This window comes from Notothenia rossii, assembly GCF_949606895.1.
Source record: "Notothenia rossii genome assembly, chromosome: 5".
In the NCBI taxonomy this organism is placed as follows: Eukaryota; Metazoa; Chordata; class Actinopteri; order Perciformes; family Nototheniidae; genus Notothenia; species Notothenia rossii.
Window position 1 is genome coordinate 60,061,968 of NC_136903.1, and position 27,902 is coordinate 60,089,869.

The 27,902-nt window shown below is 38.5% G+C and overlaps 3 protein-coding genes across 3 annotated transcripts in view; all 3 read right to left on the reverse strand.

The window, feature by feature from the left end:
* The window catches only part of podxl2 (podocalyxin-like 2), a 32,185-nt gene extending 29,367 nt beyond the window's left edge, over positions 1–2,818 (reverse strand). Inside the window, exon 1 of the mRNA XM_079683332.1 lies at positions 2,513–2,818. Coding sequence (XP_079539458.1) covers positions 2,513–2,543 — 31 coding nt within the window. The 5' untranslated portion in view covers positions 2,544–2,818. The remainder of the gene's footprint in view (positions 1–2,512) is intronic.
* A 931-nt stretch (positions 2,819–3,749) lies between these two features.
* On the reverse strand, positions 3,750–15,809 carry mcm2 (minichromosome maintenance complex component 2). The gene is made up of 20 exons (XM_079682663.1): positions 15,658–15,809; positions 14,010–14,203; positions 13,765–13,937; positions 11,993–12,123; positions 11,739–11,877; positions 11,557–11,654; positions 11,198–11,319; positions 10,332–10,539; positions 9,574–9,708; positions 9,257–9,448; positions 8,817–8,910; positions 8,649–8,727; positions 8,338–8,509; positions 8,069–8,195; positions 7,314–7,426; positions 6,575–6,739; positions 6,172–6,246; positions 5,650–5,832; positions 5,403–5,558; positions 3,750–4,594 (listed from the first exon to the last, which is right to left on the reverse strand). Exons 1-20 carry the CDS (start codon positions 15,661–15,663, stop codon positions 4,484–4,486), a joined length of 2,673 nt encoding a protein of 890 aa, XP_079538789.1. The 5' UTR covers positions 15,664–15,809; the 3' UTR covers positions 3,750–4,483.
* Positions 15,810–16,584: 775 nt separating this feature from the next.
* pigu (phosphatidylinositol glycan anchor biosynthesis, class U) lies at positions 16,585–27,180 on the reverse strand. The gene is made up of 12 exons (XM_079684268.1): positions 27,023–27,180; positions 25,794–25,858; positions 25,597–25,656; positions 24,627–24,689; positions 24,085–24,194; positions 23,077–23,177; positions 22,378–22,475; positions 21,818–21,972; positions 21,420–21,563; positions 21,194–21,318; positions 20,490–20,632; positions 16,585–18,475 (listed from the first exon to the last, which is right to left on the reverse strand). Exons 1-12 carry the CDS (start codon positions 27,150–27,152, stop codon positions 18,362–18,364), a joined length of 1,308 nt encoding a protein of 435 aa, XP_079540394.1. The 5' UTR covers positions 27,153–27,180; the 3' UTR covers positions 16,585–18,361.
* Between the last annotated feature and the right edge of the window lie 722 nt (positions 27,181–27,902).

The following is a 27,902-nucleotide window of genomic DNA, read 5'->3' on the forward strand; positions in this document are numbered from 1 at the left end:
CAGCAGAGCTCTTCCACTTTTGATTCAGATACAGTGAACATATTTTTCCACAGTAATTTGTAATAGACTGAAGTTATTTATTTTTGGGAAATGTATATTTTTAGATCTTTTTTAATTTGACAATTTAAAAAAAAAAAAATACTGTACCTATACTTTCTTTCTACTACTGTGTTCATGTATTCACTATACACCAAAGCAAATATGTTGTTTTGAAAACCAACAATTTTGGTCCTGATTCTACTGATCTTGATTTAAAAAAATAAATATAAAGTTTGTTATTTAATAAATGTTCCAACACTTCCAACACCCCTTCATTCACTTCACATGCACAAACTCAACACACACCGAGCAGAAAAAGCTTGAAATGTAAGTGTCTGTGTCAGTGAGTCTTAACAGCAGCTCGTAACATAAAGAAAACCATTTTGGAAAAACAGAGGAGATAAAATGTTGGAAACATGGCCGTTTAAGGCTTCCGTAGCATGCAGCAGTCTCTCTGCTGTATCAGTGTAACCGTGGGGGTCTGTGGACACACAGCTGATCACAGATGTTATCAGGGTGAGAGTCTCCATAAACACTGCAGAAACCTTCAGTTCACATGGACAATCAAATGTGATGCTACATTTTACTTCCTGCTGTGGCTACAGCTTTAGTTTGGACTTGGTAAATGTTACATTATGTTAGAGGAGGGGGTGTTGCCCCTAAAGCCCCCTCAGATCAGCTTATAGTAGACCGGACCCTCCCCCAAATCCCCCTTCACCCCAATCGAGAGACAGCAAGGGTGAAGAGGTTCAGCATCCTCTTCCTCACCCTTTTACCTCCTCTGTTTCCTCAACAAACCTCCATTTGCAGCAGGAAGATTTATGCACAATGTTTTATCACGATAAAAAACTTTTCTAAATAGCAGAATTATTTATACTTATTTATGTTTGCACCCTTAACATTTACTATTACTTATGTTTCAATATAATGTAGGCACTATTATTATTATTATTGTTTTATTCAAAGTTATTTTTTATTTTATTTAAACTAAATACATTTAATGTTTTTACCTTTACAAACAATTATTATAATTATTCTATATTATTTTTATATTAATGATTTATTTAAAGAAGTTATTATTATGTTATAAGCATTTTTTGTTTTGTTATTCAATAATACAAATAAACATGTGCTATATTTATTTCCCTCAAAACACAATTTTAAGTCCCAGTAACTGTTAGATATTAATATGACTATTATTGTATCATTATTTGGTTGGTTTCTTCGTACATGTATCATGCAAAGATCTGTATGTCACCATGATTTCTTTGTGAATATATAGATTTTTTTATTTTGCCTGTTTCTAACACTGCTGTCCCAGTATATTCACCACGGTGTGAAGTGTGTTTTCTTTTGACTTGCAGAGGCAGTCATGTTGAATGTACACTTAATAACCAGCATGGAAGCTGCTGTATCAGAGCAGCTTCACAAGCACAGAGGATCTGAACCTCAACATCACATGTAAAGAGAAACAGCAGCATGAGAACATCCCAGAGGAACATGTGGAACTTCATGAAGGCAGATGTGTGCGGCTGCAGATGATGATAATGATGGTGGAACTATTCATCTATTATTCAATCCACACATGTTGCACATATTCAGATGATGGACTTCAGTCAAAATATGTCCTGGTTCCTAGCTAACAAATGTGATGATTTGAAGCTCTTTTTCTCATACATGATGATAAATTAAATTGTATATAGAATGTATTCAGCTGCAGGAAATTATTAAAGAGATTAAAACATACATTTTCCTACAATTTGAGGTCAAAACAATAAATCCGTTGAGTGGAAATGTTAAAAGATAACTGCAGCAGCCCTTATTTTGTGAGTAAGTAATCATTTAGCTAATTTATTTTTAAAAGAAATCCCGCATCTCAAATGTGACATTGTGTTCAATGTATTTCTTTTATATTGCTAGGAATGTTATATATGAAACAAGAATATGTTATAATTGTTTTAGTCAATGCAGGACAATAGTTTAGCAGGTATTGAAAACATACAGCATTGTTTTTGATTCATCACATAATCAATACATTAAATGACCATGACAATGCAAAACTCCTTATTTATCCTGATTAAAACTAATGAGTTGAAGATACTTTTCAGTGTGTGTTTGTGCCAGACACTGCAGTGTGTGTCTGCTGATTTATGTGCACTGCGTGCCTCCCACACACTGCAAGCCTTTGCATCCACTTTGCAGAATCGAACCTTAGGGATTCATTAGAAAAACACTCTGATTCATAACAGTATCACTAACACTTCTACATACTAACAACACTTGTACAATACTACAACGAGTTATCACACGTCTGTTGTGTTTTGTAGTGAGTTTACACTGTGTGCTGTTTTTCAAAGTCTCCGAAGATTTCCCTTCTGTATATTCTCAGCGTTTTTAGTTGCGCTATGTGTGTGTTAGCTGGTTGTGCTCATGGCCGGATGAAATTGATAGATGTAGACATTAAAGCACTCACCAGTCAGGGTGATGTACAGCAGGCCCGGCATGTCTGCTGCAGTGCTGCTCCTCCTCCTCGGCACAGGACAGTCCTCAGATTCAGCTGCAGATGCTCTCTGGATACACGAGGAGCAAAAACGCCGAGCTCATCGCCGTGTGCTCGAGATCACTGACCGCCTAATGTCCGTGTAGACAGACAGAGAGGCGGACAGACAGACAGACAGGCAGGCAGGTTAGACAGACGGGCTGGGTGACTTGGCTGTGTGTGGGGCCGAGCTGCGGTCAGGTCTGCTCTGCTGCACCACCGTCGCTGGAAATAACCGCCAGGCAGCAGCTGTACTTCCTCCTGCGGCCGCTAGATGTCACTGCAGCTGCGACTCACAGATGCGTTCATGTGCTCCTCGAAAGTAGTAATACTCCTTATCATTATACTGTACTTTAAACCAAAAACATTACAGAAAATTGTTATTTTGGTAAAAGACTAATGGAACTGATAACAAATAAACCAAGGGAAATAAAAAAATATATATATTTAGAGAAAATGGTATGTTTCACAATTAAATACGACTGATCACACCAATAAATAATTATTTCGAGATTTTTGCCAATACAAATATATTTTTTAAATTGCCTGATAGAATTCATTATAGTGAGAAACTTTCAAAATTACGTAGTATCACGAAAATACCAAAAAACCTACCTTTAAAATACTAAGTCATTTTGAGAAAGTTTTTCATTGTGTTTTGATACAAAATATAATTTAAAGAAATGCACTAAAACATAAATACAGGCTTGGAATACAAATCAAGCTACCCAGCACTATACAATGAAAGTAATATTAATGCCAATAATTATAACTCAATAACAAACATTATTCTGAAATTGTTCATTCTTCCTAATGCAGGACCTCGACTCATAACAGAGTATTTCTAGATACTGGTGTTACTACTTTTACTTTAACCTTCGGGTAGATTTTAAAGAATTTCATATTTTATTATCACCTTCTTCCAAATTATATCAGAGCAATTCGAATAAATATGCTCAGCCCTTTAGTAATTCCAGTGTAAAATCCTTTAACAAGTAAAAACCTCATTTTCTGCACATCCTGCATTCAAGTTTTCTAATCAGGAGAGACATTTATCCGTTTAATATGCTGCATGGAGTCAGTAAATTCACCCAGTCAGCAGAAATTAAAGGCAAAACACTGCAGAGGGATCAATTAAAGCATCCTTCATTAATGAGACGGTGACAAAACAAATGTTTGACAAATATTTAATATCAAATAGACCTACAATCCAACATTTATTTTAAGCACTTTGTGTGGTATTTAATACATTTTCCAACACTGCTTCATTTACTTCACATGAACAAAGTCGACACACGGCGAGCAGAAAAAGCTTGAAATGCAAGTGTCAGTGAGTCTTAACAGCAGCTCGTAACAGAGAGGAATCAAGTGAAAACACTCATCCTGTTTCTTGAATAACACGGACGTAAACATGTACATTTATTTACAATCGGCCCTACATGAGGACGGCTAAAGAGACGGGAAGATGGAAAATGCAGGAGGAAGAGTGATTTCATCGCTGATTGTTTCTGAAAAGTGAATTCTGTTTGTTCATTTAGATGTATATACATGTTTTTCATTTGGGTTGTTTTACAAACATAAGCTTTTAGTTTTCATTCAAACTCTTCATCTGGTGAAGTGACTTTCTGTAAGTTCATCTTCTACATCCCCTCTTCCTCAATGCTACTTCAGGATTTAAACAGGTAAGCACAACATTTAAAGCTCCAAAAGATCATGTTTGTGGAGTGTTTTTGCTGCATTTTACCACCTTATCTTCTACCGCCTGCTTCCTCCAGCGGAACAATCATTCTTTCAGAAAAAGTCTAAACCTGGAGTCCAAAAATGTTTCTTCCCAATGACCCATTTTGGGCCATGCCATAAGAGTTCATGAAGCACTATGAAGAGAGGAGGAGTTTGTGAGGGCTCCTAGAACTGCTGCAGGATCAGTTTCTTCTTCCCGTCGTGGCTGAACTTGTTGGAGCGGAAGATGTCGCTGTCATAGAACGACGACAGGTTATGGATGTTGATCTGTCTCGCCTGGAGGAGGAGGAAGTGAAGACGGATGATTAGAGCTTGGATTTATCTTTCAACAAGGACAATGGGAAATATCCTTTGATTTGCAAGTTGGCTATGAAGTCCCAAGATGATCCAACTAATCTATATCAGAATTAGGCATGTGACAAGAACCGTTACTAAGGTAACAAGTAGATGCCAAAATGTGTAAAACATAGCGTAGGAAACAGTCAGGGCTCGAGAGCACCAGCACTCTAGGGACAATAGAAAATGTGTTTGTGACAGAGAAGTCACCACAAACACATCCACCTACATTGTGTATCCATGTGGAAAACCGTTGAATGGTGTGTTAAAGGGTAAAAGGTCATTTATAACGATGATGTTGTGATGATATTTTCAACTTTCAAGATTTAAGTTTGGTTAGAAACTTTAATACATTTATTTGAAATGGTTTTAGAATGATGTTAAACTTCCTAAAAAAACTGAATACAAAGAGTAAAAAGGGAGAGTTTGTTGAAGTATATAGGATTTATTTGTCTGTTTTTACCATAGTTAAGAATTTGATCAAAATATTTTACCATTTGTTTTTATGACTTCAACCAAAATAAGGATGTCATAATATCAGAAATGATCTAACAAAAACAAACTGCTTATGTATTTAAGGCTTACGAAAAAGGCTTGTTTATTTATACTCTGAATTTGTATTTTGAACAAAGCGCGGACAAAATAAATCAATAAAAAAATATATATTTAATGTATTAATTTAGGAGGAAAATCCAATTCCTATCCTTTATTTTATTTTCTATTTTTTACTATGAAAAACCCTTGTTACCTTATCGTGCAGGTCTTTCTCTGCCACCTCGATGGTGTCGTTCTGGACTCCGTATCTGTTCCTCTGGTAGGCCACCTGCTCGGCCATCAGCTGTTTGAGGATGAAGAGCAGCAACTCGTTGTTGTCCCTGCGGAAGGCCAGGTACCGAGAAAACGTCTGGACGGAAACGCAGAAGACGCCCACGTTAGAGAACTCCACACTCTGCACAGGTACATTTCTCTGTTCTCGTGTTTAACCCGCCACTCACCTTCCTCATGCTCCTCATGACGCTGAACTTCTGCGTGTCGATGAAGCTCTCCAGCATCACCCTGATGGCCATGTTCACGTCGTCCTCCAGCACGTAGTCCCTGAGGTGCATCTTGGCGTGAGCCTCGGCCATGCGGATCATGGACTCGATGTGACGCACGGTGATGGGGATGCTGCCCGTCGCCTGTTAAACCAGAGGGAGGTTTCATTGTTAAAATCCAGAGAGCCATTAAAGCCTTTTAGTGCAAAACAACATGACTACAGTCGTAGTCAGCTAACCCTTTTTAAATGTGCAAATCAGCATTCATATCTAATAAATACTATTGTGAAGATTTAAATGTCCATTCTAAAATAGAGCACACATCCCAATGTATCCTGGGATGAATAAAGTATTCTGAGGAAGTGCAGAATTATACACACAACTCTTATTATTACACCTTCTTCTACTTTTCTACTTTTGTCAGTGACATTTTCTAATCTTGTTTTATTGTCAGTGAAAGGTTGTAGAGCTGGGAGCAATCACCATGGACTCTTTGCGCAGATCGCTGTAGATGCGAGCCACTTTGTCCTGATCCATCTGGTTCAGTTTGGGATGAATCTGCAGACACAATTAACTCATTAACATAAACCTTTAGGGCACAATGGTAGCAACACTTATAGCCACTATTTAACTCAATACATGGACAAAAAGACATTTAATTGTATATTTAACAACATTTAAGAGATTTGTTGTCTCTAAACTTGAAGCAGCGGCCAAATATCTGCTTTAAAAAAGACTGAAAGGGCAACTCAAATACTGGACTCCTATTTCAAGTTAGCAGGCACTAAAGGGGGTTTTCCCATGTTTCAATAGCGTTTACAGAATAGTGATTACCGAAGCACAAAGACAAACATGTGATAGGGAAGACGGAGGTGTTTAATCGTACCCGCTCCTTGGCGTAGATGATGTACTTCCTCAGGAGCACCTGGGGAATGGGCGGCACGTCGGACGTGTTGGGCAGAATCATTTCCTCCAAGGCCACGCCCGATTCTTTGTTGCTTGGGTGATGCTTGATGTGGGAGCCAACCACAAAACGTGCCAACATCTCATCCTGGTTTAGAGAAGAGCCAATCACAAGAAAGAGGAGAGTAGCAGTGAGTGTCTTGAGCCACTGGTGGTCTTAAAAAAAAAAACATGTGTCTTTAACGTTTTGTCAGTACGACCCTTTCCCTCAGGACCCTTTCACAGGGGGCCAAATGATCAGCAACAAACCAAAAAAAAAAGAAGGTATGAAAAAGAATAAAGCATATTCACATTCTCATCTGTTTTCTTATGATGCTGCCTCTAAAGTTTGTTCAGCTTGTCTGATAAACTTTGATCTCTTTTTTAAATTGTTTTGCAACCTTCTGGGATCATTTAAGTACAAAAAATGCAAAATGTTAATCACATAGGTGAAAATGTTACTTATTATAAGCTACTTATCAATTCCTTTTATTTTCCAAAACATTAAATGCTAAAGGGATTTGACAGTGAAGGGTGACTTACTGATCAACGTACTTTACATTTGTCATTTTGGGACTTTTCAACATCGGTTTAAATCAAATTGAATAACCTTGTCTTAAAACGTATTTTTAAACACAAGTCAAGTCTGTCTACAGTTGGATTAAAGTTATGCGAGTGTTTACCTGTACGGGGTCGACGGTGTCTCGGACGATACACAGGACGTCAAAACGAGACACGATGGGCTCCGTCAGGTCCACGTTCTCAGAGAAGGTCAGCGAGGGGTCGTACCGTCCGCCTGCAGGGAAACAAGACCACGATTAAAATCATGCACAAAAAACTAAAATTCTTAAAATATTTCTAGATGTGTTAATACACTTATACACAGAAACTGTAGGGCAGAACAATGGAGCCCTGTCCATGATTAATAGCAAAAGGATTCCTCTGGGAGCAAACACTAATCAGTCTACAGGATCATATTTGAAAGAACTTTGATATCCAATGTTTGAGTCAGCTAGAAATCAATCCTATAGCAGCTGTTTTGATCATCATGTATGATCATCATGTATGCAGCATAAATGTCAAATATTTGCATATTCCATCTTATATAGAGCTGTGGATACATATTAGGATACATATTCATAATATGGGGATACTGTAAGATTCATCAAATCTCATTTTAGGACAAATGTCCTTGCAGAAAGAAGTGATCATAACGGATCCATTGACTGAAGATCAGCCTTTAATGTCTTTGCCAGACCAAAAGCAGTAAAGGCATACGGTTCCATTATTGCTTCAGATGGACTCATGAAACAATCTATAACAGTTCATAAGAATCAGCCTTTTTATTGTCACAACCTTCTCTTTGATTTGCATCATGAACACATATTTCCCTATCGGTAGCCTTAGTGACAAACAGAGCTCCCACAGCGTAACGTACCGATGGGGTTGGAGGCGGCGATGATGGTGCAGCGGGCCTGCAGCGAGGTGACGATGCCGGCCTTAGAAATGGAGATGCTCTGCTGCTCCATGGCCTCGTGGATACTCGTCCTGTCGGCATCGTTCATCTGCAGGACACACGTCAGTTAGATGCTTATTATTCCAACTTCAGGCACTTAACAGAACATTTGTTTAGAAGTAGGACAGTGATACTAAATAATAAAATAGCACTTCTCCCTAAATTATAATAAAACATTTTAAAAAGCTCACCTTGTCGAACTCGTCGATCAGACAGACTCCGCGGTCGGCCAGCACCAGCGCTCCAGCCTCCAGCGTCCACTCGCGGCTGATGGGGTGTCTCTGCACGTAGGCGGTCAGACCCACAGCGGACGCCCCCTGACCCGTGGTGAAGACCGCCCGACTCGACACCTTCTCCACGTACCTGCAGAGTAAAGCATCAGGTATGATGAAGGTCTCTATTCCGATGGAATCCATGGATGGATGACATGACAATAAACATATTTTCGGCCCTTTTTTCAAACTTTTGATTACATTTTTCGTCGTGAGGTGTTGATACGTACTTGAGGAACTGGGACTTGGCGGTACCCGGGTCTCCGCACAGCAGCACGTTGATGTCTCCACGCACTTTGTGTTTCCCACCTGGAGAGAGACAGAAGAGAGTTTATTGGTAACAGACAGATTTGGGACGGCACCCTAATAAAGGTATCTCTCTTCAGAAGGGTAGTCACCTGGATTCTTGGGCTCCCCTCCGAACAGACACAGGGCCAGGGCTCTCTTGATGTCCTCGTGACCGTAGATGGACGGCGCCATGCTGGCAAAGACCTGCGGATACGACAAGAGGTGAGAAACAAACAAAAACCATCCGCCTTCATTACTATGTTCACATTTAAAAAGCCAGTAAAAGTGTCAACATAGCTGATAAAACCTAGGAGATTCAATTTGTAGCGTTTTCTTTCTTTACCTTTTACTATAGAAAAGCTAACCAAAAAATAAATATTCAATTTTATTTATATGTATTCATATATTCTCAAGGTACTTTGCATATGAAGCAGGTCTAAACCGTGCCTTTAGTCATGTGTTATCCACTTCCTCTTAAAGCGTTATCTCCCATCCTGCAGCAGACGTTCAGACTATGTTTCAGACGTGTGTGAGTGTGTGCCTCCCTCACCCTCTCCCCGATGCGCTCGTCCTTGGACAGGGCAACGATGGCCTTCACGTCCTCGTCGGTGAGCTCGGCCACGGCGACGCCCTGGTCTCTGCGGGTGATGTGGTTGGCTAAGATCACCGTAGCGAACACCGGGAAGCCGTTAGCCATGTTCAGAGAGCCGTCGTAGTTGTTGTGGTAGATGCCCGTCAGTTCCTGAGAAGGAGGAAAAAGGTTTTTAAAAACACATGGTATTTAGATATGATGTTTTAGGCAAATCATTTCAAGATTCAAAGGCTTAATTGTTTGAGGCTACATCGTTAGTTATGTGTTTAACTTACAATCTCGTCTCCGGGCTTGCAGTTGTCCACCAGGTCGGCCAGCAGGATGGCGTCTTTGGAGCGCGGGAGGCGTCCGGCGGCGACCTTACCGGGACTCTCCTGGATGGTGATCCTCTGGTAGTTCTGGTACACGGTCTGCAGGAGGGAGGGAGTGGTTAATTCACTGGGACAAATAGAGAGGTTGGTTGAAACAGAAAATCCATAAATGCTTTGCTGCTAGGGCTGCACAATTAATACAAATATCAAATTATAGTAAGCACAATATTTGGTTAACGCAAAATATGTGAAAAATCTAAACATAAGTCCCGACCAACATATGGTGTTTTACAGACTTAATAAGAAAAGGATTGGATTTTGAACAATCCTTTTCTTTTTAGTAAACCACAAAATGATCTTTTCATTATATTTTTTATGAAAAGAATATATATGATTTGTCAGAATAATTGCAAATAGTGATTTTTTTTCCACATCATGCAGCCCTATTTGGTTTGCATATCAAATAAAAATAATTCTGCTGATCGAAATATGTACATTTGTAAATGATAGTGTTTTTATTTGAATTTGATCTTTCTAAAAGTTGCACAGTCTTACTTTAACTTCTTTTTATTTTTATTTTATTCTATTTAATCTATATTAGATTTATAAAAATAAACGTGTTCTATTTTTATAATTTCTTTGAAAAATAATATTATTCTAAAATGGAGCATAAAGTATACTCTGAACAAAGTTCAACGTTTCCAGCGCTCAGGGCCTCTCACCTGCTCCATGTTGATCTCGAAGGGCCCCAGGGACTGACACTCGGGACAGGAGCCCGGCTTCACCTCCTGGTTCTGGGACTGGAAGAAGGGGCCCAGCACGAAGTTACACTTGTTACAGTTGTACTTCACCATGCCGAGCTGGGGGAGCACGCTGGTGCAGCTGCTCACCACGCCGCTGGTCCGGATCAGCTGGTTCAGGTGGAGCTGCCTGCGGAGGAGAGAGGAGGAGCAGGAGATTTCATTAGTTTACTTGGCCTTCTAAAACCCTATCTGTAGACCTTGTCATCTGCATACCCTGCATTATTCACCATTCCATCTGCTCATATTGATTCAGATGTCTGCAGTGCTCTCAGTAGATGATGATGATGATGTATGCAGTGTTTGTGTACACAGTCAATCAATATTGTATATATTACTCTATTAGGCATAGAAATCTAAACTGGTTCCATCCATCAGATTGGTATGACTCTAAGGTAAAACAAATCCATGAATTCATGCTATTATTCTTTTTAAGGGTTAAAGCGAAATAGCCTCCCTGCAGCTTTTTGTGTTATTCTATAGCCACTACGGACAGCATGTCAATATGAAACTCGTCTGGCTGCCTGCAGAAGTACCTCTAGCTGTTAATGTCTTCTTTTGATTTGAATACGCTGCTACACCCTTTATAGTATTTTTTTGGGGAGTTATAAACTTAGTTATCTTAAAATGTGTGTTTTTTCTTAACACAAAAATAAGTATTTTCATCTTATAAATCCAATTGTAATGCATATATTTAAAATCACATGACCAACTGTTATCCATCAATCATTTTGGGGAAATTAGCAACAGAGGACAGATATTGTACATGAATGTGAGTGAAATATGACCTTAGTGAGCGGATCTCCTCCACCAGCGGCAGGTTGCAGATGCGGACATGAATCTCGTGGGCGATGCGGTCGTATTTGGGGTACATGGCCAGCACCACCTCTTTAGCTGCTTCATCAAAAACCTGATGAAAAGAGAGACACAATGTTGGTTAAAACACTGATGGTTTGAATGGAGTCATGAGATCCATTGTTGTTTTTACTTCCGTGTTAAGTCTGCACCACATTTCCTCTGAAGTGCAACAGACAAACTTGACGTGAAAGCAACGTAATAACGGTCTCTTCTTCTTTCAGGCAATGTGCTGGATTAAATTCACACAACAACAGTTTAATATGAATAGAAATAATAAAGTTGGACTCACTTTCAACATTTCAGTTGGAGCCTCTGGCAGGAAGTAGGCCAGGACGTGCTCTCTGGCTGCCAGGTCTTCATAGTTTACAACCAGACTCTCCTTATTCTCTGGAATAACAGAAGTCAAGTCCTTTAACATCAGACATTTGCCCAGCATGTACGCACAAACGTTTTATAAAACAGTTGAACTACCTTTGCACATGTCGCTGATCTTCTCCTTGAACACGTTGTGGCCGTTCTCGTCCACGTGGGTCCGCAGGAAGTTCTTGAAGCGGTTGTAGATCTCCAGCCTGGGAGCTGCCATGGAAACCCACTCCCTCACCGTGTGGCCCTGCAGAGCGGGAAAACACCGTCAGATCCTCCAACACAAACACTGTCCCAGCCTGACAGGAAAAGCTACATTAATGTATCTGTAATATATAACTCTAAGCAGCAAGTTTTACAACCTTCATGTCCTCCAGGTTCTCGATGCTCTCGATCATTTCCTCATCCTCTCCCTCTGCGATGCCTTCAGCTGCACGTTCAGCCAATCGCCTCCTCCGAGCTGCAGGGCGCTCGTCATCCTCATCTTCGCTGTCTGGATGACGCAAACACAGACATCACAACACGTACCTTTACGGAGCTTTTACGGGAGATCGTCTCACCGTAGCTGTCAATCTGATCAAAAGACGTGTTCAATGGCATTAAAACGAGAAAAAAAGCGGCTGAATCGGTTGATCCATAGGTTGATAATGTATCTGTGGCTTTGAAGCAATTGTTTATAATCCATAATTCCATTTTTATGTAAAAATCGGAGCACAAAAGTTAGCTGCTAATGGTAGCCACCAGAGTGTATGCAGCTTCCGGTTTTGGCTACGCGTCACTCTCACTCCTTATTTGTTCATGTGTTGGTGTGTGTGTAGAACTTCCCCTCAATTCCATTGGCTCTAGCGGTTATAAAGAGATTTCATTCGTCAAAATCGACCAAGGGGGGCCAGAGATATGGAAAATCCACCCAAATGACCCCAGAAGTGGTTTTTTTTTGTGTGTGCTAAATCTCTCTAAAAAGGTCAAATATTACTTGTTTTGCATCAATCTGGATACAGGGTACTTATTATATGTTGTACTTTGGATTCCTAAAGCTTTTAGTCTACTAACCCATCATCCAAGGTTAGTTTTCACTGTAGGTAAAAAAAAAATTTGGGACGGACACTATAATTTACAGTTTTTTACCATGTTCAATCTGAATTTTCTTTAAAATAAAAAACATCTATATTGATTTTGACTTTTCTACATTCAACTCACAGGTTTATCATTACTTTGAGATAAAAGATTATTAATTTAACCCTTTTAGAAGGGAAGATATGGTCATTTGTTCTGGGAATGTCATTTTCGAGCCTGAGACCTTAAAAAAGAGGCTCAGGGCTTAAGTAAGTAAATTAACTCAAACACGTCATGTTACAATTATTTTGCTGCTTGATACAAAAGGAAAACTTGCGTGGCTCTCATGTCAGGGGAACTTGAGTGAGTGACATGCAGGCTCTGCATGCACAGCAAACCACCAATCACAATCATTCTTGATCAGATCACAGCAGGCCCCGACCCGCTAGTTTGCAGACCATCAAAACACCGTTAAAAAATTAGCGAGGCACAGGAGGACAATACCTTCATCCGGTTAAATATAGTTAAAAAAACACAATATATATCGCAGGGGGAAAAAAATCGCAATGTCCGTTTTTTTCAATATCGTGCAGCCCTACTGTATTAACATACTTTTATTTCCTTTCATATTTCTTCTGTTACTCCTCCTATTGTTATTAGTCTTTCTTTATTGGGGGATCATCATGTTATTTTGGAACTACAGTTCTACAGGGATGCTGCCATGGAGTCAGCTGCAGACTAAATCTTGAGTACTGTTTTTTACATGTTGGCAAACTGGCACAATTAAGTATAACAAATGAGTTAGTAATCTCCTGTTTTTGGTGTACCCATGTTTGTAGAGATAACTGGATAATTTTACTAAAGACAACTTTAAAAAGATCTGAAGTTATAATAAGAAGCATCATTTTGTTATGTTTTCTAACTGGATATATGGACATGTATTCATTAATATTCAAAAGGTGATGATACATGAGTGAAAAGTCACATTCAATCTAAAAGTATGTGCATCGTGCCTATATGTTCAGATTTGATGGACCAAAGTACTTTTAATATTGGCATTTATCCGTTCTCTTCTCACCGTAGAGCAGTCCTCTCCTCAGCCTCCCGCTGGCGCCTGGCTCTCTGTCCCTCCTCCTCATTGCCTCCTCAGCGGCAGCCCGGGCGCTAGGCGACAGCTCCGAAAGATCCTCGTCATCCAGGTCCAGACCCTCCGCCTCGTACTGATCCAGCGCCGGGATGGCTCGGTAATCCCTGAACAGAAAAAAAAAACATGTTAGCATCAAACAATGAAAAAACATTAAAGCAAATCCATTTGACCCTCACCTCTCCATCCCGTCCCCGATCAGCTCCTCTCCGTCCCCATCTTCCTCCTCCTCCACAGGCACTGCTTCATCTCCCAGCAGCCCCTCAGACTCGTCCTCGAAGGGTGGCAGGTCTCGCCCCGGGCTGGAGGTCATGTCTCCTCTCCGGGAGGCTCTGCTGGGGCTGGTGGCCATGTGGAATGACTCAGAGGAATCCTAACACAAAATAAAAACAGGTTAGTCCGACTACTATTAACTCATGACTAGATTACCGTGTTTTACTGGGCACCATTATTTTTACAGTTTATCTTCCATTAGCTGTTCAGCCATTCAGCTTCTATTGCCAGGTTTTATTTCAATCGTATTTGACTATGTATTGCTATCTGTTGTGTTTTTTTTAACCCTGCCGCCCTTAGTGTTCCTTTCTCTTGTGTTGTTAATGAGCTGAACTTAACAGAGGAGAAATAGTAATAATTCATTACGATGATCAAAATATCAGCTTATCTGAGATTAAACTTCCACCTGTAGTTAGTTTATTGCTTCTGAAATCCAAATTATTTATGTATTCAAATATGTTTGTTTTGTACATTTACAACAGACCCCATCTATGCTTTTCCAAAGGCAGAACATGCATTCTAAACATTAGAATGTTTGTGGCATGGTGCAACCCATCTTTCCCCATACCTCATTATAAAAACTGGACTGATTTTAACACAATTATGCATGCATGTCTAACACTGGCTGTCATGAATGGATTGCAAGTTACTCGCTCATTTTAATTATATGTGTACCTTTTGTGCTCAATTAGTTGTCTCTCTAATGATTGAGTTCACTGAATATTACCATAACATTTAACTTAATACAAGACGAAAATCCACAACAATAATGTTACTTGCAGGAAGCTGTTGCAGCGTCCTACCTCCTTATATATTAGGGTGTTTTTTTGTTCTCATAATATCACATAAAATATGTCATAATAACCGATAGAGATAAAAGAAACAATGCCTTCCAGCCATGTGATAAAAACCCCAATCACAATATTGCACAATGAATAATAAAAGATGGGTAATTTAAAGTGTCATTAACTAGCCTAATTTAACATTACATGATATAAATGATCACACAAGATAAGTTCTATTTTACAAAATTTTTTAGCAGAAAACATGATATTATTCATCTTATTTCCGTTATTTTGTTAAGCATTCGGTTATTTAAAAATGTACTTTTTATGTTGTCTGTAAGGTTTGCTCCATAAACCATGAACACCTAAACTGACATTCTATATATACATTTTCAGGAACAAAAAACTCAACAGCCACATGGCAGGTCTTCTTTAAACAGCAAGAGGACAATCAACAGCCATTAGCATTAACACACTAATAATTGTTCATTATAGCAACAATGAAAATGGGACTGAATACAATAAATAATTCAAATTCAGATATCTTGATTTAAAGTGATATTTAATTCAGTCTTCTGAGCAAACCGAAGCCCTAAGCATCTCTGTCATTGTTGTGATGCAGACAAAAGCATAAATGTCAAACGTCTAAAGAGTAGAAAACTCAACCTAAAAAATTCCATCTGTTTAATATAACATCGTGCTCCTTTAGTAATGTCATGAGACTCTATAATGAGCCGTTTTATTCACTTTTTGCATAGTTTTAACTCACCGCCATTGTTCCGCGTCTATTTCTCTCTGCTTCTTGTAAAGAAACGTCTTCTTCTTCTTCCTGCCGGGAGTCACTTTTCGCGCGAAAAGACCATGTGACGCTCAAAGCCCGCGAAAATGAATGAATATTCAAATACAGTACTGACGCTTCATCTCTCTATTGGTCGAGTTGTTTGAAAGGGGCTGGGCTTCAAAGAAAGTGCGTTTGGTTTGGTCAGCGCCATATAGAAAATGGCGCTGGGTTTGGTCTACCAAGCACTGAGCTTTGTTTTTGTGGCGTGAGGATGAAGTCTGAAAAAGCCATTGGCCAAATCTTAAAACAAACGCACCCTTCTCAGAGCGTGTTGGGCTGGGGCGGAGATTGTGATGTGTATTTTTTCCCGGGAATATTTGGGCCGTGTACGATTCCGTTTCACTCAAACGGATGGCCACGTCCAAAACAATTTTGTCTTTATTGCAGTTTTTTTCTCAGTTAAAAACAAATCTGTAATCACAAAACATTGTCTGCTCATTAAGATGCTATTCTATACAAATGCATTTGAATTGTGGCCAACTGTGCAATAATTACAGCAGCTTGCTGCTGTCCAGTAGATGTTGAGGTATTTTACAGTAGCTATAAGTAAAATCCTTTATTTAAACAGTCTATGGAATAAACTACTCTCCACAAACATTTTAAATTTAAAAAACCTAACTAATAAGTATTTTAATAATAAGGTGATGAACGCACAGAACATGTAGATCATTCTTCTTTGGGTTTAAATCTCCAAAATGTGCTAAACGTGGCTGGTTATTATCACATTTTTATTGTGGTGTGAAATGCTGCTATAATTCACTCCATATTTTTTATTTTGCATGAATGTGATCAAAAATGATAGTAAAATGGTTGAAAAAGACACATATACATCAGTACTGACAACAGGAGACCAAATACCAACACCTCAAATTTAATAATCATTATTTATGACATGTTCACTCATTCATCAAATATAACATAGCCCCTTTCAAACCTTGCATTTTAATATAAGTAACAAAACAAAAATAATATATATACAGTATCAAAACAGTAGAACTCCTTTTTTCTTAAAATAAAACAAAAGAATCAAATGAAACAAATTAAATATATTTGCAAAGTCTTAGTGCATCAAATAAATAAATATCATAAATGACTTTTCACTCATCGGTATCAAAGTGGTTTTAAAAAACGTGTATCTTTGTGAGTGATTCTCAGTTATAAATGTTGATGTTCTTGGACAGTAATCCGAAATTCATTTCCCATGAAAACAAGTTTACAATAAGAAGCCTTTTTGCTCGTTGACGTAGAAATTATTTGAGTGGGTCTTTTTATGTGAGATTTCTTGTGACATATAATTATTTTCACAATTATCAAAAAGGAAAACATTCATCTGTAGACATTCAAATAAAAGCAATCTTTACAACAATTTTTCCAGGCAGGTTAAGGCTTATTTTAAGGGTGTGGGAATGTAATCCATAAAGAAAGATTTAGTAAATGTATGTCAGGAGCTTCTATTCAAGGCAGACATTTTTCATTTAGAGCAAATGAATACATTGACAGAAATATTATACTATTTAAATTAACTATTGCATGAATCCATTAATCATTTCAGATATGTTCCCAAAGTGAAGCATTTCCAATATTCTCGTACTATAGCCTATCAATTGAGAGTTCCTGCTTTTCTTTGTCTTATATGAATGTACTGTAAACTTGTGTTTTTATAATTTTAATTGACCAAGACAGCTGAAGTTTTTACATGTATCTTTTTACCCTTTCAGACTAAATGCTTATCTACTAATTGATAACTAGTTAATTAATTAGATTAGTGTTTTCTTTTTTTCACATTCAATGTTGTCTTTGTCAGGTAATAGGAACTTTAAAAAAACTTCTTTAGACAAATTCTCAGTTTTGAAGCTATTACAGTTAAAGGAGCGTTGTTATGTACCATGATGAAGTTAGAGTTAGTTTTTACTTGGTATTGAATTTGTTCACTAGGTATTAGAAGAAAGACAGCTGTAAGATTGGAAAAAAAAAAAAGTGTTTAGAAATAGAGGGACAACAGAGATAAATGGACATTTTTAGACACCAATTCTCAATCTTTCCTAATTAAAATGTATATAGGAAAGCTTGATGTCCGGAATGATCCAAACAGAGGCCGGTTCCCACATTTTCATAGTATTTAAAGAAAAAGAAAGGCTTCAAAATAAAATCCCCAGCAACACGATTGACGTTTCCCTACAGGAGAAAAAATTATGCGTAAAGTTGTTGCTTCAAAAGAAAAAAAGCCGTCCAAAATGAGGAGTGTCAAAACAAGATTATTTTGAAAGGCTTCATAATAAAACCCATCCTTCCAGGGCGCAGCTTCCAAAGTAAGGCGCTCCAGAGGAGGAATAGTAAAGAGATGTTTAGTTGGTGTTGTTTGTTTCACATGGCAGGAGCAAGATTTCTACATCCCATCTCAGAATCTCAGTCATGTGACATGTTGTGGCTTTTTTGCATATGAGGTTGTATCAGACACACTTTCTGCATGTGTCTGAAGGTTCTGTCTGAGCGTGGCTCTGAAAGGCTTTCATCCTCCGCAGCTTGTTTGTTCCCTTTGAGGATAAAAGAGACCCCGAGCCGTTTCTCCCTTCCTGGAGGCTGCCAGCCAGGTGGTGATGTGTTTGTGAATGTGTGTATAGTTATGTGTGTTTTATTTAAGGACCAAGGTAGCCTCAGAGCCATCTTTCCTCTTCAGATACAGTCCATAGCAGAGATGGTGTTCCCTCCTCAAGAAGGCGTAGAAATAATCTGACACCAGCAGAATCTGAGAATAAAAACAATATTTAGAAATCCGCAGCGTGTTTAAGAATGAACTAAATCATGAATAATTAAACAATGAAAAAACTAAATCAGATATAAGTCTCCCAACATCAGTATAAGGAGTATTATTTCAATGAAAAATCAAATATTCACCAGTAATTTATAGTAATAATAGAAGAACAAGGACAAGAGGAAAACCAGTTACAACATCTACACACAGTGGGGCAAAAAAGTATTTAGTCAGCCACCAATTGTGCAAGTTCTCCCACTTAAAAAGATGAGAGGCCTGTAATTTTCATCATAGGTATACCTCAACTATGAGAGACAGAATGAGAAAAAAGAAAATCCAAAAAATCACATTGTCTGATTTTTAAAGAATTTATTTGCAAATTATGGTGGAAAATAAGTATTTGTTCAATAACAAAAGTTCGTCTCAATACTTTGTTATATACCCTTTGTTGGCAATGACAGAGGTCAAACGTTTTCTGTAAGTCTTCACAAGGTTTTCACACACTGTTGCTGGTATTTTGGCCCATTCCTCCATGCAGATCTCTTCTAGAGCAGTGATGTTTTGGGGCTGTCGCTGGGCAACACGGACTTTCAACTCCCTCCAAAGATTTTCTATGGGGTTGAGATCTGGAGACTGGCTCGGCCACTCCAGGACCTTGAAATGCTTCTTACGAAGCCACTCCTTCGTTGCCCGGGCGGTGTGTTTGGGATCATTGCTGAAAGACCCAGCCACGTTTCATCTTCAATGCCCTTGCTGATGGAAGGAGGTTGTCACTCAAAATCTCACGATACATGGCCCCATTCATTCTTTCCTTTACACGGATCAGTCGTCCTTGTCCCTTTGCAGCAAAACAGTCCCAAAGCATGATGTTTCCACCCCCATGTTTCACAGTAGGTATGGTGTTCTTTGGATGCAACTCAGCATTCTTTCTCCTCCAAACACGTCTAGTTGAGTTTTTACCAAAAAGTTCTATTTTGGTTTCATCTGACCATATGACATTCTCCCAATCCTCTTCTGGATCATCTAAATGCTCTCTAGTAAACTTAAGACGGGCCTGGACATGTACTGGCTTAAGCAGGGGGACACGTCTGGCACTGCAGGATTTGAGTCCCTGGCGGCGTAGTGTGTTACTGATGGTAGCCTTTGTTACTTTGGTCCCAGCTCTCTGCAGGTCATTGACTAGGTCCCCCCGTGTGGTTCTGGGATTTTTGCTCACCGTTCTTGTGATCATTTTGACCCCACGGGGTGAGATCTTGCGTGGAGCCCCAGATCGAGGGAGATTATCAGTGGTCTTGTATGTCTTCCATTTTCTAATAATTGCTCCCACAGTTGATTTCTTCACACCAAGCTGCTTACCTATTGCAGATTCAGTCTTCCCAGCCTGTTGCAGGTCTACAATTTTGTTTCTGGTGTCCTTTGACAGCTCTTTGGTCTTGGCCATAGTGGAGTTTGGAGTGTGGCTGTTTGAGGTTGTGGACAGGTGTCTTTTATACTGATAACGAGTTCAAACAGGTGCCATTAATACAGTTAACAAGTGGAGGACAGAGGAGGCTCTTAAAGAAGAAGTTACAGGTCTGTGAGAGCCAGAAATCTTGTTTGTTTGTAGGTGACCAAATACTTATTTTCCACCATAATTTGAAAATAAATTCTTTAAAAATCAGACAATGTGATTTTCTGGATTTCTTTCTCATTTTGTCTCTCATAGTTGAGGTACACCTAGGATGAAAATTACAGGCCTCTCTCATCTTTTTAAGTGGGAGAACTTGTACAATTGGTGGCTGACTAAATACTTTTTTGCCCCACTCTACATCTGTATTCTTCATGGAGCAGCCCACAGGTAGCAGCTTAGCACAAAGGCATGAGAAAAAAGCTAGCCTGGCTACACCTTAAGGTTACAGATCCACCTTGCAACAAGCATCCCTAAAGCTCAAACGATTAAAATGTTATAACTTGTTTGTTTAAAAGCAACAACTTGCTGTTTGAGTGCTCCCCCCCGCTCCCCCCCTACCTGTGCCACGTTAAACAGCAGTGTGATGGCGTAGTAGAAGTTGGAGTTGGCGCTGCCGGCATAGATCCAGAGGTGCCAGAGAACCGGGAACAGAGCGGAGCAGGTGAGCAGCACGCAGCACACCAGGAAGATGTTCCTCAGGACTGGACAGGAGCACAAACCACGACAGTTATGGGTTTTACTCCAATCTTAACCTTATTTTAGGTCTCATTTCAATGCAAATATGTGTTATTTGGCATATATTATTTCATTGAAGTGAAGAAGTGAAAGCAGTGGTTTGTAATATTGAAACATAAAAAGTTACATAAATATTCTCTCCTTAAAATCCAATTAATCATTGTGATAAATCAATTGTGATCTCAATATTGATTAAAAATATTAATAAAATCAAGATTATGTCGACATGTCTGCTGGTGCTTTGTATATTTTTACTTTGTGTACTGAGCGTGTTTGACTTTGGATTGATTCCATTTGATCTAATTTCAGGTTGCAGCTTGAGTGTGCTCCGTGCAGCGGTGTTATTTAGGCTAATAAAAGTATTGGATCAGAGTATCGGATTAGAACCAGGGCCAGAAAAACTGTATCCAGACATTTCTAGTTTCTAGTTAAGCGTTAGCATGTTAACTTTAATCTAATAAAGGAGAAAACCAGGCAGTGAAAAGAAGTGAGCACTAACTGAAGAAGTAATGTATGTATTTACTCACATCTGTGCAGGTGACTCCACACAGGCAGGAAGGCCATGTAGAGAGCGATGTCTCCCACAGTGGGGTAGGACTTAAAGATGGAGATCACAGCCAACTGCATGAAGATGAGAAACACCGGATGCTCCCTGTAACCAAAACACACATTTGAGAGGATTGAAGTTAAAGATAACAATTGAAAAAGACAAACTGCAGCGTTTTATTCACTTGTAAAGGACGGAGGACTTACTTGAGTTTGATGGACAGAGGGATGGTGTAGAAGAAGACATTGATCTGGAAAACGCAGAGGAAGAAGAGGCGGAAGTGTTCAAACATCTCGGCGAAGAAATACCAGAAGAGGCCGATGTTGGGGGTCAGGTCCGGAACTGAGAGGCTGGAGGGAGGGGGAACACATGGTCGGATCATACAAACATCTGACTTGTGATGCCTACTCTGTACTAAGAGGGACATTTAACAGTCAAAGAATCAACTTTCTTTTCTCAGAAGAAGTAACAGAGCTCAAATAAATGTCATTCTCAGACAATAAGTTAGTTTGAAGACTCTCTTCAGTCTTGCTTTACAAAGTATTTCAGTTTCTGGGCGTCATATAAACAATTGTATGTCTTGTTAATGTTAATAAAGACTCACATGAAGCCGTAGACAGACGGCAGGAAGTCCCAGGAGCCGAGCAGGAAGAAGGAGAGGCAGACGATGACGAAGAGGCTGCCCAGGTACATGAAGGCGTACTGAACGATGAACCACCAGAAGCTGGCACGCCTGAAGTTCACCGGGATGTACTGACGCTGGAGGAGATGCACAAACATGGAAATGTTCATTAAAAAAGACATTCATTTAGAAGTTTGCATTCAATTTGTTTTTGTTTTTTAAGGAAAAAAGGGCAAAGACATGATGAGAAGGAAAAGACTGGGGATTTCTTTTTTATGTGTATAGCACTATTCTAAAACATGATTTCAAAGTTCTTCCCAACAGCAAAATAAAATTAATACAATGAGGATGAAATAAAAGCATTCAAAAAATGACATTAACTAAAATACATTATTCAAAAGGATATACAAAGAATAAAACAATATAATTCATTATTAGACATGCACAGGAGGAATGTTATTCTATGAAGCAAAAGAGCCTAAACTAAGTCCAAGATCAAACAGATAGATGGAGGATTAAAACTAGACATGCAGTCAACAGACCTGCATCAGATAGAGCAGCGCTGAGGCGCACAGAGTGAGAGGATAGATGGACTGGTACGTGGCCAAGGACAGAAATATAGCACTCAGCAACACATTTCCTGTAAAACAAACAGAAAGACACTCAGCATCCTGTCTCATTTTTTCATTTACATTTCAAGGCTTTATTGATATTTGCACATTAGCTACAATATGCACATTAGCTACAGTGTAGATAGGCAATGAAAAACTTAGGCTCCTCCAACAGTGCAACATATATATAGGACATAGCAGAAATAAAACAGATAAAATAGAGCAAGTAAATACAAATACAATAATTGTTACAGCCATTTAAAGCAGTTCAAATGATCTGTTTATAAATAAAGAAATTACTAAAATAAAACACAGTGATAGCTCCAGTATTGAAATAACCTTTTTAAAATTATTATTTCTTTTTAATAAGATTTCTTTTCTTTTTTTTAAGTAAAAAGGTTGCTGCCTACTCAGGTAGAAATGTTCGTTCTTGATCAAAGATTATACTATTATTTTGTATTCTATCTATGTTGATATTTTGTTAATCTTCTTCTTCTGTAATTTAGAAAAATATAAATTCATTTATTAAATGATTTTCTTTAGGGACTAATGATTGTACTAAACTCTTCAAGCTATTTCTTAGAGACTTTTGAAATGTTTGTGTCCTGTCTGATCCCACTCATTCTTTACCTTTGACTGTGGAGAGGATGAAGAGGGAGAGGACGGCGTTGTTCAGGCCGCAGGTCGACTTGGCCACGCAGGACAGGATGGTGAACGGGTTCAACAGGTAACTATGAGAAGAGACAACACAATCAAAAGAGAAACAGGGAGAGGATACAACGACACTGTACTGATACTATAGGGAACTAATATGTGGACGAAGAAGCTTTGGGGGAATATTGTTGCATTTCCTTCATGACTCTTGAGGATGCCATAATCCCCAAATCAAATCATTTTCTACAGTCTTAACAAAACACTTTTTTTTTGGAATCTCTTAAAGAAAAGTTGAAATCACACCATAATCATTTAATATGTTTTTCCCTGATGTTGACAATTATGAATAAAAAAAGATCAATACTTCCAGTATCGTGAATCATATTTTACTATCTGTTTGAAAGAGCTAGCTGTTTGAAATAAAACTTGAATTAAAAGAGTCAGAACCAATCAGCTTTAAAAGGACAATTTTATTGGCATCTAGATGACGGACTGAAAGGTAGGAGAGATAACTGTAGCCGGTTTAATATTTGAATGTTGCTTCATCATCCTTTTAAACATCACATGTGCATTAGTATTCTTCTTAATAGTATATAAAGTTCTGGAGAAAATCATTCTTAAATCTCAACTCTATATGTATGGCAGACATTCCATTCCACTGACTGTTGCATTCCAACACAGAAACATGTTGACAGTAGCTTCTAAAATAGAATTAAAATGTTTTAAGTTATACCAATAAATAGTAAACAGATAAACTAATAATGTTGCAGTGGTCTCTTATTTTCTTCCAGAGCTGAACATGGTTGGCTCCCTCAGCTAATGGGCATCATTTAAATAAATACAATTTACCAATGACAATAACTTGTTTCATAACCACCTGATCTGACATGTGACCACCTCTACAGACATAATCTGATATCTGACATATCTGGTGTTTTCTGCTTCGGTAGATGTGTAGTTTGTTAGTTGGTGTGTGGTACTTACAACATAGCGACCTTCAGAGGGATGTAGAACATTTCTTTGGGGCTTCTGATGAGCTCCAGACAGTCGAGGGGATAGCGATCGGCTTCCAAGGCATATTTCTGCTTTCTGAACTGAAACAGTGCATTAAATATGTTAAAGAAAATACCCCATAAACACCAAACAACATACTGCATATCAAAGTGTCAGTACGATCAATTCATAAATAACAAGCCATGTAGCAGTGAAACAAGATGATATTTGTAACATATCTGTGTTAGTTATTAGCAGGGCTGACAATGTTTTTGAAATCAGTAATTACACATTGGTCAGGGACTGAAGATGGATATAAGCTAATAGCTACATCTGACACAAATCCTCTCTTCTCTTTTTGAGATTAATGTATTTTCATACATGGTCCTTGTTTAATAAATACATAATAAGAATAACATTCAGAAGATAAAATCAGTTTTGACAAACCATACTATTTTTATTTAATTTCACATTAATTCTGTATTCTTTATTATTTTTCTAATGTATTTTTGAAGACATTTCTGTTTTCTTACCACTTGCTTGTTGTACTCCTTCACTGCCAGGTAGAGAGCCACAGCGGTGATCACATCTGCCAACTGCAGAGGCAGAAAGACAGAATGATCAGCTGTGAGTCAAGGCCAATGGTGCATTCATTTGCTTCCTGGATTGTCCCGTTAACTCTTTTTTTATTATTCTGATGTGTTCATGAGCTCTAAGTATTAAAGTGAAAATAACGTAGACGCTGCTAAGACAATGTGCTTACGTTCATTGCTCAAAAAAACTAAACGATTAATATCTTTGTTGTGTCGACTTTAGGGACAATTTGGATACATTGGCAGACTCAGGAACTCGTTTTACAAGTTATTCCAACATAACATGAAAGCAGCAAAAATGCCTCATCTCACAATGTTAATATTAATGAAACTTAAATAGTATCGGCCCTGTTTTACAGATATCCAAAAAACAAATGGGTTTTTTCTTTGCCCATGCGAAAGATTCCACAAAGTTTCATGGAAATTGAGCAAGGCATTTTTCTGTAATCCTGCTGACAGACAGACAAAATGGACTCAAAACATAACCTCCTTCATGGCGAAGGTAGAATTACCCATGTTTTTCCTTTTCAAATTATTTCAGGCAGAAAGAGCAGTTTGAGTTAAAATATCGTGCTGACTGCTAAAAAAGAAATTACACAAAAAAAAAAGCGAAAGAGATAGAAATAGAGGAGAGTTCCTTGATATTCATACTGAGTTGCTTGTTAGACGCTTTTATCCAAAGCGACTTACATACTCAATACTGTGGCCAATCCCCACAGGAGCAATTTGGGGTGAAGTGACTTGCCCAGGGACACGACGACATGCTGACTGCAGTGGGGTCTGAACCTGTGCTCCCCTTGATCCGAACACCAATGCCCTACCCACTGCGCCATACGCGTCCTTCCTAGATCTTGGCTTTTAAACACATAAAGCTACCGAGAAAAAAATAGATTATTTGTTTTTCACTCACCATAAATGTTATCTCTGCATAGTCCACCAAAAAGTGAAAGAGGTAAATAATGAGTGGGGTCTGAAGAGAAAAGAAAAGGACAGTTAGGAAAGAGCACAGGCTAGGGTGGACATTTTTAATATTTTCTTACATTTTGAAGAGCATACAATTAAACAAGTCAACCAATTTATAAATAAGTATACGTGTGTATCTCTCACCTCATGGAAAACATCTCCAGAGTACGGCGAGACTCCCAAGTCAAGCAGAGCCAAACCTTCAACAACTGCAAACAAACACAACAGAGAAATAAAGCACACCAAAAGATACTTTCCTCATACGGTCTCTTCTCTCTGATAGATTCAGCTGCACAGCCCTTCTACAGTAATGCAACATCCTGTTACAGAGGCCTAATAAACTATTCATGAAGGGACCACAACAGGCCAAAACGCTAGATATGTATAGATATACGTATATGTGCATTTAAATGTAAATAAACAAAACAGATGCCAAAATATGTAAGTAATCCCTTCTTCACATCAAGTCAAGACAGTCCATATTCCCAGGCTGCATGTTTCTTGATCTGATTATCTTTATCAGATCCATAATGAAGAAGGTATCTTTAGTGCAATATTTCCTTTGTGAAATATTGCTAAAGTAATGCTGTTCCTTTACTAACAAGATGCCAAATAATGTATACATGCATTCATTTCAAGTAGATAGGACTGATGCTCTCCTCCTAATCTTTAAAAACAATGCACCGATAAACCACAAATAAGAAATCTGCTACTATAGCTAAAATGAGAATGAGGCCTTTAATAATTTGGAGCCCTGATTTTCAATTAGATTTTTGTATATTCTATTGCTTTTAATGAACCTGCTCTTGCTTTTTGCTGCCTGTTTTTAATCTGTTGTACACTTGATTGCTTGGTGGTATCGCACTTATTTAGTATGCACTTTGAACTAAACCCCTGTATGTAAGGTGCTATGAATAAAGCACTTTTGTTATTTAAAATATAAATGTTGCATGTAATATCTTATTACAAACGGGGTGCTTCTGGCGGCTTTCATGAATGCACATTGCACACACAGCAACATCTACAGTAGTTTCTTAAGATCTATATTACAGACAGACAGTATGAAGCCTTTCAAAATGCAAATATTGGAGTGAAGTATACTTTAAAATGAGGATGGTTTTCCACCTCTCATCTCTTGCACCATCATCTTTGAACCAGTGAATATAATGAAGAATGTCCATTAAAAAGTGGAAGCTCTTATATTCCCGTCTAAGAGGGGTTTCTGAATATGAACGGGAGATACTGCTTCTTGGTAGCTAAACCGGTTACTGGCTTCACTCAATCACCAGCTAGCAGCGCCGAGGAGAGGAGGCTACCAGAGCGGGGTCTCAGCGAGAGAATTACACCCCAAAATGGCACTAAAGCCCGCTTACCTCTCTTCCAGGCTGTCAGCGGAGACACCACCTCCACTCTTTCCGAAATTAGGTCCGCTAAACTGGATCTGTACAGGGCTGCACGGATAGTAACAGCTACAATCAAAAGTAGTGTCAGAGGAGCCGCCATCTTGACAAGGAAGAAAACCCACTCCGCCCTGCGAGGTGCACGATGGGAAATGAAGTATTTTAGTTTGAAAGAAAAATTAACGGAACTACATTATAAAAATAAAGACTGATAGTAAACATTATATATATTAATAAGTATACACATAATAAGCATCATACATCATATTAACAAATAATAATACAGTATTCTTAATGGATTACTTTTTCTACATTTGAAACCTTCTCGTAATTAGATAATCACAAAATTAATATTTACCAGTAACCTCTGCAGTCGAAGAGCTTGTTACGGCAGGCTTTAGAAAGTGGAACGATAAATGCTGAACATGTTTTCAACCCGGGACCCTTTGTGCGTTGGATCAAAACAAAAAGCACAGTAAAGTTAGACGGATTCCGCCACTGGTTTTCCGCTAAGGAGAGCTGGTATTTTATTAAAACACAATTATTATTTTTTAGCAATGAACACATTAAGAGACCGAGGAATTCCCAGACATTATGAAACCTAACGTTTTTAAAAAAGACTGAATCGAAGAATATTCAACAAAATATCTACCAACTGTTTCCTTACCTTTGTTAAATGATTGTTACACAAACTAAATGATATCCGTGTCGTTATGAAAACTAAGTGGACTATACAATGTATAATAAATAACATTTCACCATTACAACAACATAATTGCTTTTTTTTCTCTTGTGAAAGATTTTGAAGATGCTTTTAATATTATTATGTGCATTGCTGGAACATGTTTATGAC

Excerpts from the sequence above, each read along its gene's own strand:
- mcm2 (XM_079682663.1), bottom strand. Across the intron at positions 12,124-13,764 it reads GAGGAGAGGACTGCTCTACG|ACAGCGAAGATGAGGATGAC; the intron begins GTGAGAAGAGAA and ends TGCGTCATCCAG. Across the intron at positions 4,595-5,402 it reads AGAAAGACCTGCACGATAAG|GCGAGACAGATCAACATCCA; the intron begins GTAACAAGGGTT and ends CTCCTCCTCCAG.
- pigu (XM_079684268.1), bottom strand. The coding sequence starts at position 27,152 with ATGGCGGCTCCTCTGACACTACTTTTGATTGTAGCTGTTACTATCCGT. Across the intron at positions 25,657-25,793 it reads CTGGAGATGTTTTCCATGAG|ACCCCACTCATTATTTACCT; the intron begins GTGAGAGATACA and ends TTTTCTCTTCAG. Across the intron at positions 22,476-23,076 it reads CATCCTCTCCACAGTCAAAG|GAAATGTGTTGCTGAGTGCT; the intron begins GTAAAGAATGAG and ends TTTGTTTTACAG.